At 43.5% G+C, this 14,321-nt stretch overlaps 1 protein-coding gene and 1 long non-coding RNA gene across 3 annotated transcripts in view; one reads left to right on the forward strand and one right to left on the reverse strand.

The window, feature by feature from the left end:
- Positions 1 to 12,390, forward strand: part of IMMT (inner membrane mitochondrial protein) — a 34,125-nt gene extending 21,735 nt beyond the window's left edge. For both annotated transcript variants that reach the window (XM_040993582.1, XM_040993583.1), the window contains exons 8-15: positions 1,627 to 1,730; positions 3,204 to 3,339; positions 3,772 to 3,901; positions 6,035 to 6,049; positions 7,827 to 8,050; positions 10,052 to 10,183; positions 10,798 to 10,927; positions 11,512 to 12,390. In XM_040993582.1, coding sequence (XP_040849516.1) covers positions 1,627 to 1,730; positions 3,204 to 3,339; positions 3,772 to 3,901; positions 6,035 to 6,049; positions 7,827 to 8,050; positions 10,052 to 10,183; positions 10,798 to 10,927; positions 11,512 to 12,116 — 1,476 coding nt within the window. In that variant the 3' untranslated portion in view covers positions 12,117 to 12,390. The remainder of the gene's footprint in view (positions 1 to 1,626; positions 1,731 to 3,203; positions 3,340 to 3,771; positions 3,902 to 6,034; positions 6,050 to 7,826; positions 8,051 to 10,051; positions 10,184 to 10,797; positions 10,928 to 11,511) is intronic.
- LOC121165118 lies at positions 7,525 to 13,859 on the reverse strand. The gene is made up of 3 exons (XR_005885200.1): positions 13,821 to 13,859; positions 13,560 to 13,685; positions 7,525 to 7,728 (listed from the first exon to the last, which is right to left on the reverse strand). It is a non-coding gene; the product is annotated as an uncharacterized LOC121165118 (long non-coding RNA).
- Between the last annotated feature and the right edge of the window lie 462 nt (positions 13,860 to 14,321).

The raw sequence follows: 14,321 nt of genomic DNA on the forward strand, positions 1-14,321 counted from the left end.
CTTGGAAGAAATATAAATGTACTTTACATTGTTTCAGTCAGAAGTAGATGACAAAATAGACTTCCAATGTCAGTAGCTGGAAACTGCGGCTTTTGAAAACTTCAATGAAATTCAGTTTTATTCACCGTCCGAGAGAACAATTTAACTATTGGAGGTCAGTTAGTAGAGTGGAAAGCACCACAACATTTAAGATCTGGGTTACATAGTTATGGGGAGGATAGGAATTCCATTAAATCAGGGGGTTGGTTCACACGCAGTGCTCCAGTATCCTTTTCCTCTTCGCACTGAACACACCATGTGTAGTTTGTGACACCATGTCCTGTATTGGAATGCCTGAGTCCACAGTTCCAATCCAGCTTCCCACTAATGTACCTGGGAAGCTCGGGATAATGACCTGCATCTTGACTTCCTGCCATCCATTTGGGAGACACAGGTCCAATTCCATGCTCCTGACTCTGACCTAGTCTAGCTCTTGCTATTGTGTGCATTTCAAGAGTGTATTCAGTGGATAGAAGGGATCTGTCTCTCCCTCTCTGCCACTTTTCCTTTCAAATAACATTTTTAAAAGGTAAAATTTATTGCAGTTAAGATTTTACTAAAGAGCAGTAACAGCTGACTAAGATTTGGCATTAACAGCTAAAGTTACAAAACAGAAAACTGTATGAGCACATGTTTTGAAATGTTAACAAAGGATTTTAACTCATAGTAAAAGAAGTTGCTTGTGCACATAGTGCCTATTTTACCTAATTCCTTTTTACAAGCAGTGTATGGAAGCATTTGGTCTTGGCTGGGGTAAATCATGCATGAACCCCAGTAAACAGGCATGCCGTAACAGAGGAAACACATTTGGTCCCCAGATTTGTCATTGACCTTTATGTGCTTTTATGAGTCTATTTGGTTCAGTTAGGAATAGTTTTTAGGCATAAAATCAGATTTAAAAAATAATTTATTAAAAAGGCAGATTCACAGATTAGAGAAGAGACAGAGAGGAAGATCTTCCATCCGATGATTCACTCCCCAAATGACCACCACAGCTGGTGCTGAGCCAATCCGAAGGAGCCTCTTAGGGTCTCCCACATGGGTGTAGGGTTCCAAAGCTTTGGGCTGTCCTCCACTGCTATACCAGACCACAAGCAGGGAGCTGGATGGGAAGCAGGGCCACCAGGATTAAAACCTGTGCCCATATGCAGTCCTGACGCATACAAAGTGAGGACTTTAGCTGCTAGCCCACCACACTGGGCCCAGGATTTTTTATTTTTATTGGAAAGGTAGATTTATAGAGGAGGATAGAGAGAGATTGTCAATCCACTGGTTCACTCCCCAAATGTCTGCAATATATAGAGCTGGGCTGGTCTGAAGCTGCAAGCCAAGAGCTTCCTCTGGTTCTTTCTTGTATGCAGGGCAATTTTCTACTGCTGTCCCCTTTCCATATGCAGGAGCTGGATTGAAAGTGGAACAACCAGGACTTGAAGATGCGTCCATATGAGATACAGCACTATGTGTAGAGGATTAGGTTTATACACCACCACGCTGCCCACTATTGAGATGTATTTAGTGTTTAATCTCTAGCTATCTTATGACAATGTTGACAGCCATTCATGTTTACCTAATTACAATTCTGTTTAGGCTTCAGGTGAGAAGAAGTCTGCTCAGTGGCGTACAGTGGAGGGTGCATTGAAGGAACGCAGAAAGGCAGTAGATGAAGCTGCTGACGCCCTTCTCAAAGCCAAGTAATTACTCATGGACTTTAACAAGTAATTAGGGCCTCCTGGTGGTTTTCTGGGCTGGGTCTTCGTTGTGCTGTCTGTAAAATACTGAAAGGAGGCAGAGATGCCTTTCCTTGCAATGTCTATGCTGTGTCTGATTGGCACCAGGGAAGAGAATAAAACAGCGGGAAATGAATTTGGCAGAAACTAACATAGATAATCTTTTGTGAATGTCAGTTTTGGTTTAGATCCTTATTTAGGAGATGTAGGTCTATGGATGACTGGGAGCCCAAGATAGTTTCAAGATTTTGCTGGGATGGTTTTGGCAGTCTGGTAGAATTCAGCAAAGATGTCATGAGCTGTTTGCCCTAACTGCACATGAATTGATTTTGTCTCATCTTAAACCAGGAAGTTGACTGAATCTGGCACTGATTAGCAAACCCATGTATAAAATCAATCTCTGATAGTGGAAGCCTAAATTTGATTAAGATTCTCAACAGTATGGAATAGTTATTTTTCATCCACAATTTTGCTGTTTTTCTTATTTATTATTAATAGAGAAAGAAAAGCCTCCTGACAAAACCTACATGTGTTTTAGGAGATTTTTTATTGAAGGTATATTTATTTTTATTCGAAAGGCAATATTACTAAGAGAAGGAGACATCTTCTCTCTGCTGATTGACTCCCCTGATGGCCACAAACACTGGAGCCGGGCCATTCTGAAGTTGGAGCCAGGAGCTTCTTCCAGATCTCCCACTAGGGTGCAAGGGACCAGGCAGTTTGGCCATTGTCTACTGATTTCCCAGGCAATTCGCAGGGAGCTGGATTAGAAGTGGAACAGCAGGGATCCCAGCTGGGATCCATATGGCACGTTGGTGTCCTGGGCAGAGGCTTAATGTGCTATGTCACAGTGCCAGCCCCTCTTACAAGCTGAAGGTGTTATGCTCACATCGCTGGACTAAATGTCAGGGTGCTGGGTTCTGTGTTTTGTGATCATTATGCCATAGTCTGTTTGACCTTTGAAGCAGTCTCATTGTGGGGACTTCCTGAGATGCAGTGACGAATTTGCTCAGTGAGCTGCCTGGCCGTCTCCCTTGCCTTTGCCTTCCCTAAGTTCCTTCTCACTGGCAGGGACATGAGCTTAACCCTGCAATCTCATGAGTGTTCATGTGCCAGCCACTGTGCCAGGTCTTTCTCATGAATTCCTTGTAATCCTCTGCAGTGGTGTGCAGCAGATGGGAGTGGCATCTGGTGGCTGGAAGTCTGTCTGCTGCCAGCAGGGCTCCCATAGACCCCAGGAGCTCTGAGCTTCTCGCTCTGGTCGGTGTGACGTGTCCTCAGCTGCTTCTCACATGCTTCTCTGCCTTTTGAGTGTAAAACCTGTTGTGTTTTTACTCATGCCTTTCCTGTTTTGTAGATTTTTAATGTTTGCACTTACTTCAGAAGTCTAGTTGGCAAGGAATTGTACTAAATCTTTTTTCTTTCATTGGTTTCCAGAGAAGAGTTAGAAAAAATGAAAAGTGTAATTGAAAATGCAAAGAAAAAAGAGGTCGCTGGGGCCAAGGCTCATGTAACTGCAGCAGAAGGGAAACTTCATAACATGATTGTGGATTTGGATAATGTGGTCAAAAAGGTGTGTTGATTAGCTCAGAAGTTTCATGTAAAGCAATCCTTTCATTGGTAAGAGTTCAAGAAAATAATAAGATTCCTACCATCTCTCCCCTTTTGTCCTTGCAAAGAATGTTACTGTTTTTAAAACCTTGGCTAGGACACTTAAGTGCTGTTTCAGTACTGTTGACAATGTCTGTAATGTGGAACTTTCTTGGTTGTGAGTTACTGCCACTTAGGACTATTGACATGACCCGGAGAAGGATGGAGGGCGTGCGCATGGCCCTGGCAGAGGGATTAGAGCTCCAGACAAGGCGTAACTGCTTTTGCTGAGCTCCAGATGTCTGTCCACACATTCATGCCAGACAGACACACGTGAAGCAGTATCACTTCAGCTGCTCGGAATGTTTGTGTATTTTGTGTTAAGTTTAGCCACATACCCCTTGTCCTTGTGCAGGTCCAGGCAGCTCAGTCGGAGGCTAAAGTTGTGTCTCAGTACCATGAGCTGGTGGTCCAAGCCCGGGATGACTTTAAACGAGAACTAGACAGTATTACACCAGAAGTCCTTCCTGGCTGGAAAGGGATGAGTAAGTACAACTGACGCATTGTTGTTGTTTTAATGATTGTTGTTGTTATTTTAATGACTAATGGGCTAATCTAAGCTTGCTTTAGCTTCTTCATCTAATCCAGACTTTGTAGCAGCCATATTCTGCTACATTGTTGCAACTTTTTATTTCAACCAGAGTGATGACAGATGACACCCTGTGAGTGTATTTTTATTGTTTTAGCTCAAATGAGCATGAGTCCCAGCCAGTGTTTAAATTTATGGTCCACGATCATTACATTCTGATCTCTGCAACTCAAAGTGTGTAATCCAAGGGAGAATGTCATTAGAACCATAACTATGTTTAAAATAATATGTATATAATGCAACCACTGTGAGCATCTTGAAAGCACTAATTAATTGCTTACAGCATACTTTATGACCTCCCAATGGCAACACAGCAGTGCAGGGAGAATTTGTTCTCAGACCCTATAAAGAGAAGGAAATCCTCTTGCAAAAGCTTACACAGCAGAGAACTCTGATGCTGAAGCGGGTAACACCACAAAACAGGAAGAAGTCACATTTGATGTGTGAATGCTACACATAACGGGGATTACCAGTCATGAGAAAATTAAAGTACTGTTTGAATGCTGAAACCAAATTTCTAATGTGGGCTGAAGGTTTCTGGCTTGCATCATGGGAACATACTTGTCCAGATAGCTAAGACAGTAAAGACTAGTGCAGGAGTTCTGTCTGCATCATGGCCAGCTAGGGAAATTGAATGGCGAGGAATAATCAAGACTGACAAAAAAAATAGATATTTTTAATTTTTGTGTTTTCATTTCAGAGCGTTCTTTTGCTGTTTGACTGTAAGTGCCTACAACAGGCAGGGCCGCACCAGAGAGAAGCCAGGAATCCAAGACCCAGTCTGGGTCTCCCATGTGGGCAGGCGAGGACCAAGTTGCTTGAGCTATGTGCTACCTTCCCAGATACACATTAACAGAATAGTGGATTTCAGGTGGACAAACCGGTACCTGAAATAGGCAATCCAGTATGGTGTAGGAATTAAATCTATTTCTTTATTAACTTTTTTTTTAAAGATTTGTTCATTTTTATTACAAAGTCAGATATACAGAGAGGAGGAGAGACAGAGAGAAAGAATTTCCATCCGATGATTCACTTCCCAAGTGACTGCAATGGCTGGTGCTGCGCCAATCCAAAGCCAGGAACCAGGAACCTCTTCCGGATCTCCCACATGGGTGCAGGGACCCAAAGCTTTGGGCCGTCCTCAACTGCTTTCCCAGGCCACAAGCAGGGAGCTGGATGGGAAGTGGAGCTTCTGGGATTAGAACTGGCGCCCATATGGGATCCTGGTGCATTCAAGGCGAGGACTTTAGCTGCTAGGCCACGCCACCAGACCCCTTATTAACTTTCTTATTTGGAAGTCAGAGTGAAAGAGTGAGAACCACCTTTTGGTTTTCTCCTTAAATGACTGCAACAGCCATTAAGCTGAAGCCTTGAGCCAGGAACTCTGTTTGGCCTCCCACAAGAGGGGCAGGAATCCAAAACACTTTAACCATCTGCCACTAACTTCTCGGGTATGTTAAGAGGAAGCTGAATCAGAAGCAGAGTAGGTAGGACTTGAATTAGCGTTAAAGCAGCATCCAGATTGTACCAGATATATTTTTTTTTTCATACTCTCAGATCAGGCAGCTGTAGTTCTTAGCAAAATATGTGTACGTTTAACATAGGTTAAATGTGAGTTTACTATTTGAAAAGTTTTCAAAGGGAAAAAAAAGACTGAAGTGTTAGCAGAAGCTTGGTGCATAGAACATAGTGTCAGAACTATGGGATGTATAAATTAATGCAAATGGGAGGGATCAAAGAAAGTTGTAGTTTCTATTAAAAAAGTCCAAGCTTATTGCTTTGGTGAATGGAGATGAGTCCTGTAAAACAAAAACTACATTCAGTGTCAAGGATTGTTTTGTTTTCTGAAATGTTAGAATTTATCTATTGTTTTGTAGTCTACTTCTATTACAGGAAGTGTACTGTTACTTTCTTTGTGATACAAAATACACATTTCCTTGGTGCTTCTAGTTTGTTTGAATGTTACCATAAAATAATCAATTGTTTAAGCATTATGTACTTAAAAAATACCTGTTCTTTTCCTTTGTAGGTATCTCTGACCTCGGTGAGTAACCATTTTTGTTATGTATACAGACTTTTTTAAAACAAGCTATTTCTGTGAAAGATGGAGTTGACAGGAGGGGAGAGGTTGAGGGTTTGCAGGGGTGTTGATCTTGCATACTGTATTTCATTTGTCATTTGACCACAATGGCCAGGGCTAGGCCAGGCCAAGCCAGGGGCCCAGAATTCTATTCAAGTCTTCTGTGCAGCTGGTAGAGGCCCAAGTATTTAGGCCATCTCCTACTGCCTTCTCAGATACATTGGGAGCTGGATTGGAAGCAGAGCAGCCAAGTATTGAACTGTTGCTAATACGAAATGCTGCAAACATTGCAAACAACAGTATAATCTGCTGGTGCCTCAGCACCAGCCCCAAGCCTTTTTAAAAAAGGATTTATTTAAAGTATTTATTTATTTTTATTGAAAAATCAGATATACAGAGAGGAGGAGAGACAGAGGGAAAGATATTACATCTGCTGATTCACTTCCCAAGCAGCCGCAACTGCCACAGTTGAGCTGATCTGAAGCCAGGAGTCAGGAACCTCTTCCAGGTCACCCACACGCATGCAGAGTCTGAAGGCTTTGGGCTGTCCTCAGCTGCTTTTCCAGGCCCTAGGCAGGGAACCAAATGGGAAGTAGGGCAGCTGGGACTAGAACTGGTACCCATATGGGATGCTGGCGCATTCAAGGCAAGGACTTTAACCATTAGTCTACCATGCTGGGCCCTATTTATTTATTAATTTTTTTGGAAAGGCAGATTTACAGTGGAGGAGACAGAAGATCTTCCATCCATTGGTTTACTCCCCAACTGGCCACAATGGATGCAGCTGAGCTGATCTGAAGCCAGGAGGCAGGTGCCTCTTCTGGGTCTCTCATGCAGCTCCAGGGTCCCAAAGCCTTGGGCCATCCTCTACTGTTTTCTCAGGCCACAAGCAGGGAAATAAATTGGAAGTGGAGCAGCCAGGACACAAACTTGTGCCCATATGGGATTCTGGCACTTGCAGGCAAAGGGTTAGTGAACTCATTGTGTCAGTCTCCAGCCCCAAGTGGTTTTTCTTTTTTTTCTTTTTTTAATGTTATGAAGCTGAAGTCTCTTGTTGTACCTATGATTCTTATGCCTAAGCTATCAAAATACTAAGTTGTATGTGATAAATCTCAATAGAATAATTTGGGCTTCCATAGAAACAAAAATTGTTTCAAGTGATTGGAAACCAATGGATAGGAGAATTTCAAACATTGCAAAGTAGGAAGAAAGCTGTAATGAAGTTCCATGAACCTGTCATGGAAGTGAAGCCATTATCATACATGACCAGTTTTTTCTTACCTGTTCACCCTCTCCACCAGCTGATGCAGAAACCCCAAACACCGTATCCTTTCACTTGTAAATACTTTTGTTCAATTTCAGAGATTCATTTCATTTATTTAAAAAGTTAGAGATGGGGAGAGACAGAGAATCCTCCTGCTGGTTCACTTACCAAACAGTTGTAACAGCTACAGCTGGGCCAGACCAACCCCAGGAGCATGGAGCATCTTCTGGGCCTCCTACTTGGTGCAGGAACCTAGGCACTTGGTCCGCCTTCCTCCTGGGGTCTGCATCTGCAGGAAGCTGGAGTCAGACCAAAGCACTCCAGCGTGCGCTGCAGATGTCCTTACTGCTGGGCCAACTGTCCACCCGTCCTTTCTTCACTGCAATCAAATTACAAGCAGTGTAAACAAATGACCTTGGTGATGTAGAATTTTGGTGGGATCGTAGACTTTTTTACATGGTGTTCTGTCTTATTTAGCTGACAAGCTCTCAACCGATGACCTGAACTCTCTGATTGCTCATGCTCATCGTCGTATTGACCAGCTGAACCGAGAGCTGGCAGAGCAGAAAGCCACGGAGAAGCAGCACATTGCGTTAGCCTTGGAAAAACACAAGTTGGAAGAGAAGCGGGCATTTGACTCTGCAGTGGCAAAAGCACTGGAACATCACAGAAGTGAAATAGAAGCAGAACAGGAAAAAAAGGTAGAAGAAACAAGGCTTACACACAATGTGACTAAAATTTAATACTAAGTCACTGACTTTAAGATACTAGATGTTGTTCAACCAGTGGTTATGAATGGCATACTAATGTTAATGATCTGTGGTTATTTTAAAATTTATTTTCAAAAAATTGTGAATGGCATTGAAGGAAAATTTCTTCCTAATATTAACTATTCCCAAACAAAGGAGAACAGAAACTAGCTTATTCTTTTAAATATTTATTGATTTTTTTTTATTACAAAGATATACAGAGAGGAGGAGAGACAGAAAGAATTTCCATCCGATGATTCACTCCCCAAGTGGCTGCAACGGCTGGTGCTGCGCCAATCCAAAGCCAGGAACCAGGAACCTCTTCCAGATCTCCCACACGGGTGCAGGGACCCAAGGCTTTGGGCCGTCCTCAACTGCTTTCCCAGGCCACAAGCAGGGAGCTGGATGGGAAGTGGAGCTTCTGGGATTAAAACTGGCGCCCATATGGGATCCCGGCTTGTTCAAGGCGAGGACCTTAACCATTACGCTATTGTGCCGGGCCCAGTAGCTAGCTTATTTTAAAAAAATAAAATGCCAAGTCTAAGTGCTGCCAGCCTGCCTGGTGTCTTCCTCTTGGGAAGGCTGGGCTGGCAGGGTTTGTTTTGTGTTGAGCTGGTGCCGGAATGTACAGAAGCAGGGCTTTCAAGTAGGTCTAAGCCCTTGTGCTATATTAGGTCGGAGATGGATTATAATTGGTTCTATCTCAGGCACTCTTACATGGTGTGTGGCTGTACTAAGAAACAGCTTAATCTGTGCCACAGCATTTAGCCCTGTTTATATTAAATGTGTGGAAAGGAAAAGAGGCTGGAAAAAGCTTCACTCTAAGGAGCCCTTTTTTTGAAAGGTCTACTTTTTTGACTATTTTAGCTTCCTCCTTTTAAACAGGGGCTGCCTCAGTGATGCGACCCACTAATCCTCTACCTTGTAGCACTGGCATCCCATATTAGTGCTGGTCAATGTCCCAGCTGCTCCACTTCTGATCTCTGGGAAAGCAGCAGGGGATGCTGAAGTCCTTAGATGCCGGCACTCATGAGGGCAGCCTGAAATGCTTCAGCTTGGCTCTGGCCATTGCGGCCATTTGGGGAGTGAGCCAGCAAACACCAAGATCTCTAACCTGAACACTATTGCTTCTGCTTCTAAAGATACAGCAAACACTGCTGGTGTGGGGCTGGCACTTGGTGTAAATATGCACTGAATGAATTCACTGATTCATGATGTTTCTGAGAAAAGTTCTGAATTTTAGATAATAAACATTCAATTAATTGTAATAGACCTTTGGTTGCTATTGTACAAGATATAATTGAACATTTCTGGTTTGATTTGGCCCGTGCTGAGAATCTGAATTCATTTAGAAAAAGCAGTTCCAGAGTACTTTGTGTAGAAGAAACTGTTCAGTAGCTGCTTAATAAGTACTTCATTTTCTTAGAAGTCTTTAGATTGGCATTATTCATACATGAGAAAACGAGATAGATCCTTGTGTTGAAGCTAGCTTTGATCCCAGTCTGTAGTTTTGCACTTTTAAACTAAGTTTTTAAATAGGCTGCTTTTTGGGAGCCTGTGTTTTATGGCAGACCAGAGATGAAAGCCAGAGCTGGGCCAGGCTGAAGCTGTGGCAACTGTACCTAGGTCGTCTCCCACATGATGGCCGACTTTCAGCGCTTTCCTAGGCACATTATCTGGTGGCTGAACTGGAAGCCCAGTAGCCAGGACTGCAACCTGGGCTCCCATGCAATACTGGTATTGCAGCTGGCAGCTGAACTCACAGCATAACAGCAGTCCCCAAAATGATTGTTGCCACAGCTATGTGACCACTTTGAGGGCAGAATGCAAAACACGTACATATGCCTCACACACCATAAGAGTTCAGGACGAGGAAGCTGATGTTCCTGGCTTTCGCTTTTGCAGTGTATGTGGAGCATCGAGCAGTAATGACTGCTGTGCTTGGTTTCACAGGTCGAGGAGGTGAGGGATGCCATGGAGAATGAAATGAGAACCCAGCTTCGCCGCCAGGCAGCTGCCCACACTGATCATTTACGGGATGTCCTTAGGGTTCAAGAACAGGAACTGAAGAATGAATTTGAGCAGGTAAAGACCAGTTGGCAAAGAACCCTCTCCACCTCCTTTTCCACCCTCCTGCATCAATACTGCCTGGCTCGCCTTTCCCTTCGAGGCACTGTGAAGATGTCAAACAACGGGAAAAGTTTCCAGGCTGTAGCCAAGGAGCATTTGCGTATCAGCTGTCCCTTTTCACATGATGATGTTACGTATATTTGCACAGATGTATTTCATGTGTATGTACTTTTTTAATTCACAGCAAGCCACAGTACTTTATACTCCTAACTGGTATCTACTCAGCAAGTTATTTACAAGAACACTTTATTCTGTTTCGCGAGAATGTAATTTATAACCATCTTCCAGAAAATACAAATTTATACCAGTATGAAAAGCTCTATTGGATGGATTTTTCTAGAGGTAAAAAAATGATTCAGAGAGCTATGAATATAATTACTAGAGTTTTAACATTGTTGAAGCTGATAATATTTCTGAATTCAACACAGTCAGGAAAATTTTTTCATGGCAGCTGTAACATAGCAGCAGATGCTCTCTTGGCCTCACGAGGCAGCAGTTGCTGAAGACGTCCGTCCAAGGAAGCGACTTGCCAAGGAGGCGTCATTTTTCTGTGCACTGTTTTATTCCAGGACCTGTCTGAAAAGCTCTCTGAAAAAGAATTAGAGTTTCGTCGTCTCAGCCAAGAGCAAGTTGACAACTTCACTCTGGATATAAACACTGCCTATGCCAGATTGAGAGGAATTGAACAAGCTGTTCAGAGTGAGTACTGCACCTTAGGATAACTTCCAGTTATTTAATACAGATAATAGGGGGTATATGCACTAGTGTAGTGTCAAAAGGAAATCAAAGGCATTGTGCAACCTTTTCTTTGCTTGGAAAACTGACCCCAAGTTACTCTTTGCATGACAACAGTTTTCCCACCCCCCTCACACCTTGGTTGTGTGTGTCATGTTGCCCTGTGCTTGCCTTCCACAGAAGCTGGAAGGTTCTCCCAAGATGGACAGTAGTTTTGCTGAGGCCTGCATAAGCCATATTGAAGGATGCTCACAAAACAGATTTCCCTGAGATGTAAAATATTTTTTCCTCAGGAAGGCTTAATGATCATGGACTTGAACATGAAGTCTTCTACTGATGGGTCTCTATACATGTCTGATAAATGACTTCTGTGCTCAGACATCTTTGCAGTTTTTTGACTTTGTAAAAACAGATCAAATTGTATTCTGCCTTAGTGCCTTGTGAGATGAGGCCAGCTAGGAAACAATTTCCCCCAAGTGGTTGGATAAGATTGGGCCCTTTCTGGAATCTAGGAATCCTTCATGTTTTGCCTTTTGTTCTTGTTTCAGGTCATGCAGTTGCTGAAGAGGAAGCCAGAAAAGCCCACCAGCTGTGGCTTTCAGTGGAGGCACTGAAGTACAGCATGAAGACCTCATCTGCAGACACGCCCACTGTGCCGCTGGGTAGTGCAGTGGAGGCCATCCGAGCCAGCTGTTCAGATAATGAGTTTGCCCAGGCCCTAACTGCAGCCATCCCTCCGGAGTCACTGACTCGTGGAGTGTACAGTGAAGAGACCCTGAGGGCACGTTTCTATGCTGTTCAGAAACTGGCCCGACGGGTAGCGATGATTGACGAAACCAGAAATAGCTTGTATCAGTACTTCCTCTCCTACTTGCAGTCCCTTCTCTTATTCACACCTAAGCAGTTGAAGCCACCAGCGGAGCTGTATCCTGAGGATATCAACACATTCAAGTTACTGTCATATGCCTCCTATTGCATTGAGCATGGTGATCTGGAGCTGGCAGCAAAGTTTGTCAACCAGCTCAAAGGAGAGTCCAGACGCGTGGCACAGGACTGGCTGAAGGAAGCCCGCATGACTCTAGAAACTAAACAGATAGTGGAAATCCTGACAGCGTACGCCAGTGCTGTAGGAATAGGGACCACCCAAGTGTAGCAAGAGTAATGGGCAGTTTCATGTCATCAGGGATATATGAGGCAGGGGTCTAGGAACGAGCAGGTTGAGTACTGTTCTAAATGTTAACACCTGTTGCATTTATAATCCTTCCACTTGCTATCATGTCAGTGAACTCCAGAAGTACTTTCTTTGCAACTTGTGTAACATTTCCTGTTCTTCAGGTTTTACTGATCAGGCTTGTACGCCAATCAAAATAATGTTTGTGATCCCTACTACTATTGATTTTGCCCTTGGAGCAAGCTGAATAAAGCAACAAGATGAAAACTGAGTGCTTCATCATTTCTCGGCTTCTGTCGCGTCACAGCATATCTTGACTGTCTTGCAAAGTTCTTGATCATAACCAGCAGTATTTATTTACGTTACCTGACACATACATATATAAAATTGAAATTTTCTAAATCACAAAACTACATGTGGATGTTAAACTCATGTCAGAAAAATATTAAATCATCAAAATTGATTTCAAACCCTATGGTTGGGAAGATATGCTATCAATATTTTATAAGTCAGGGGCCCAAAACAAGTGACAGCAAAGCTAACATTTCTGTTAGCCTAGCACTGGGGAGTGTTCATACACGAGCTAACGATGCTGCACCAGAGTGACTTTAATACCAGGGAAGCCCCTTGGGGTGACACGGAGATCCACTCTGCATTTATGGGTCACCCAGCTGCCAAACTTGAGGGTTTAATTTAGTTGGCAATGCCATTTGCTGGTACACACCCTCTATCCAGGACTCGGAGTTGGCAGGACTTGAGTCCTTTGACTTATCACTGTGGCCTCTCAAGGTGTACACAACCAGGAGGCTGGAGGCAGGTGCTGAACCCTTGTACTCAATGCTGCTCAGCCCTTTGCTTGAATACTCTTAACAAGCAGCGGTGACCTCAGCTGTTCTGCCAAGCAATTATGTGCAATTTCTACCTGGTAGCCCTGGACTAAAGCAGCATCTCCAAGGTTTTTCATTCATTTTCCAGCCTCTAGGATAGTCTGGTCCACCAAGAAGTTTTATACATGGGTGATGGCAGTGAAGAAATGTACCAAGGCAGCAAAAGAATTGCTCATTACAAGGGGAAAAAAAGTAACATTGAAAGGCACACTTCTGGTTTTTATATATGAAATGGGAAACCCATTTACACAGCTTTATGAATGAAGAATGACAACCAGTTGGAGTAAGACACTGGTTTGTACTAGAGTAAGGCGATAAAACTGAGGGGAATAGCTGAGGCCCATCCAAAGTAGATCAGCTCAAATCAAATCAAAACACCACGAACCTTCATGGATATTAAGGCTAAATATACAAACGAGAAATAATGTGGACCCATACACTTCTCATTTTTTTCTAAAAAGGTCAAGGCATTTCTTTGCCCAGAGAAAGGTTTTGAACCATCTGTGCACAAAGTGGGAACCACCAAGGTGTCACCTACCTTGGAAGTCCATAGATTCACTCAGTCCAGATGCGTCCCGTGCTCAGCTGCACAGCCAGTGTGATGCTTCACTAAGGTTCTGCACCGGAAAACAAACAGCATGTGCCCAAGGCGAGAGCCGAGAATCTACGGGGATTGATGAATCAGAACAAGGGGTAAGGTGACAGAAAAGCAGCAGCCATTCACCCTGGGAGTTGTAAAAAGCAAGACATAAGAATTACTTGCAGGCCTGGCGTGATAACTCAGTGGTTAAAGCCTTACCTTGCAAGTTCTGGGATCCCCGTGGACACTGGTTTATTTCTCAGCTGCTCCACTTCCCATACCAGCTCCCTGCTTATGGCCTGAATGGTCCAAAAGCCTGAGGACACTGCACCTGTGTGGGAGACCAGCAGAAGCTCCTGGCTCCTGACTGGATCAGCTCTGGCAGTTGTGGCCATTTAGGAAGTAAACCAGTGGACGTAGCATCTTTTTCTTCATATCTTTCTAATAAAGATAAAACTTAGGATCTTTCATTTGCAAATTTGTTCTCATGTAGCAATATATATGAATGCTAAAAGACCTTTACAGTGGGAAACAGGAACCCAGTAACTAAGTTACACAGGATGTAAAACTGGGACTGAGTTGTGCAATGGAAAATGCAGATGGGCGTGTATGAATGCCTTGGTAAATACAGGACCCAGGTTACACTCAAGCAGCCTGTGGGTAAAGCCCTTCCCTGTGTGAAAAAGAAGTTCTTAGTGGGGTGGGTATCAGTTAAAGCTG

This window comes from Ochotona curzoniae, unplaced genomic scaffold (assembly GCF_017591425.1).
Source record: "Ochotona curzoniae isolate NIBS_2020 unplaced genomic scaffold, NIBS_Ocur_1.0 contig_883, whole genome shotgun sequence".
Taxonomy (NCBI): domain Eukaryota; kingdom Metazoa; phylum Chordata; class Mammalia; order Lagomorpha; family Ochotonidae; genus Ochotona; species Ochotona curzoniae.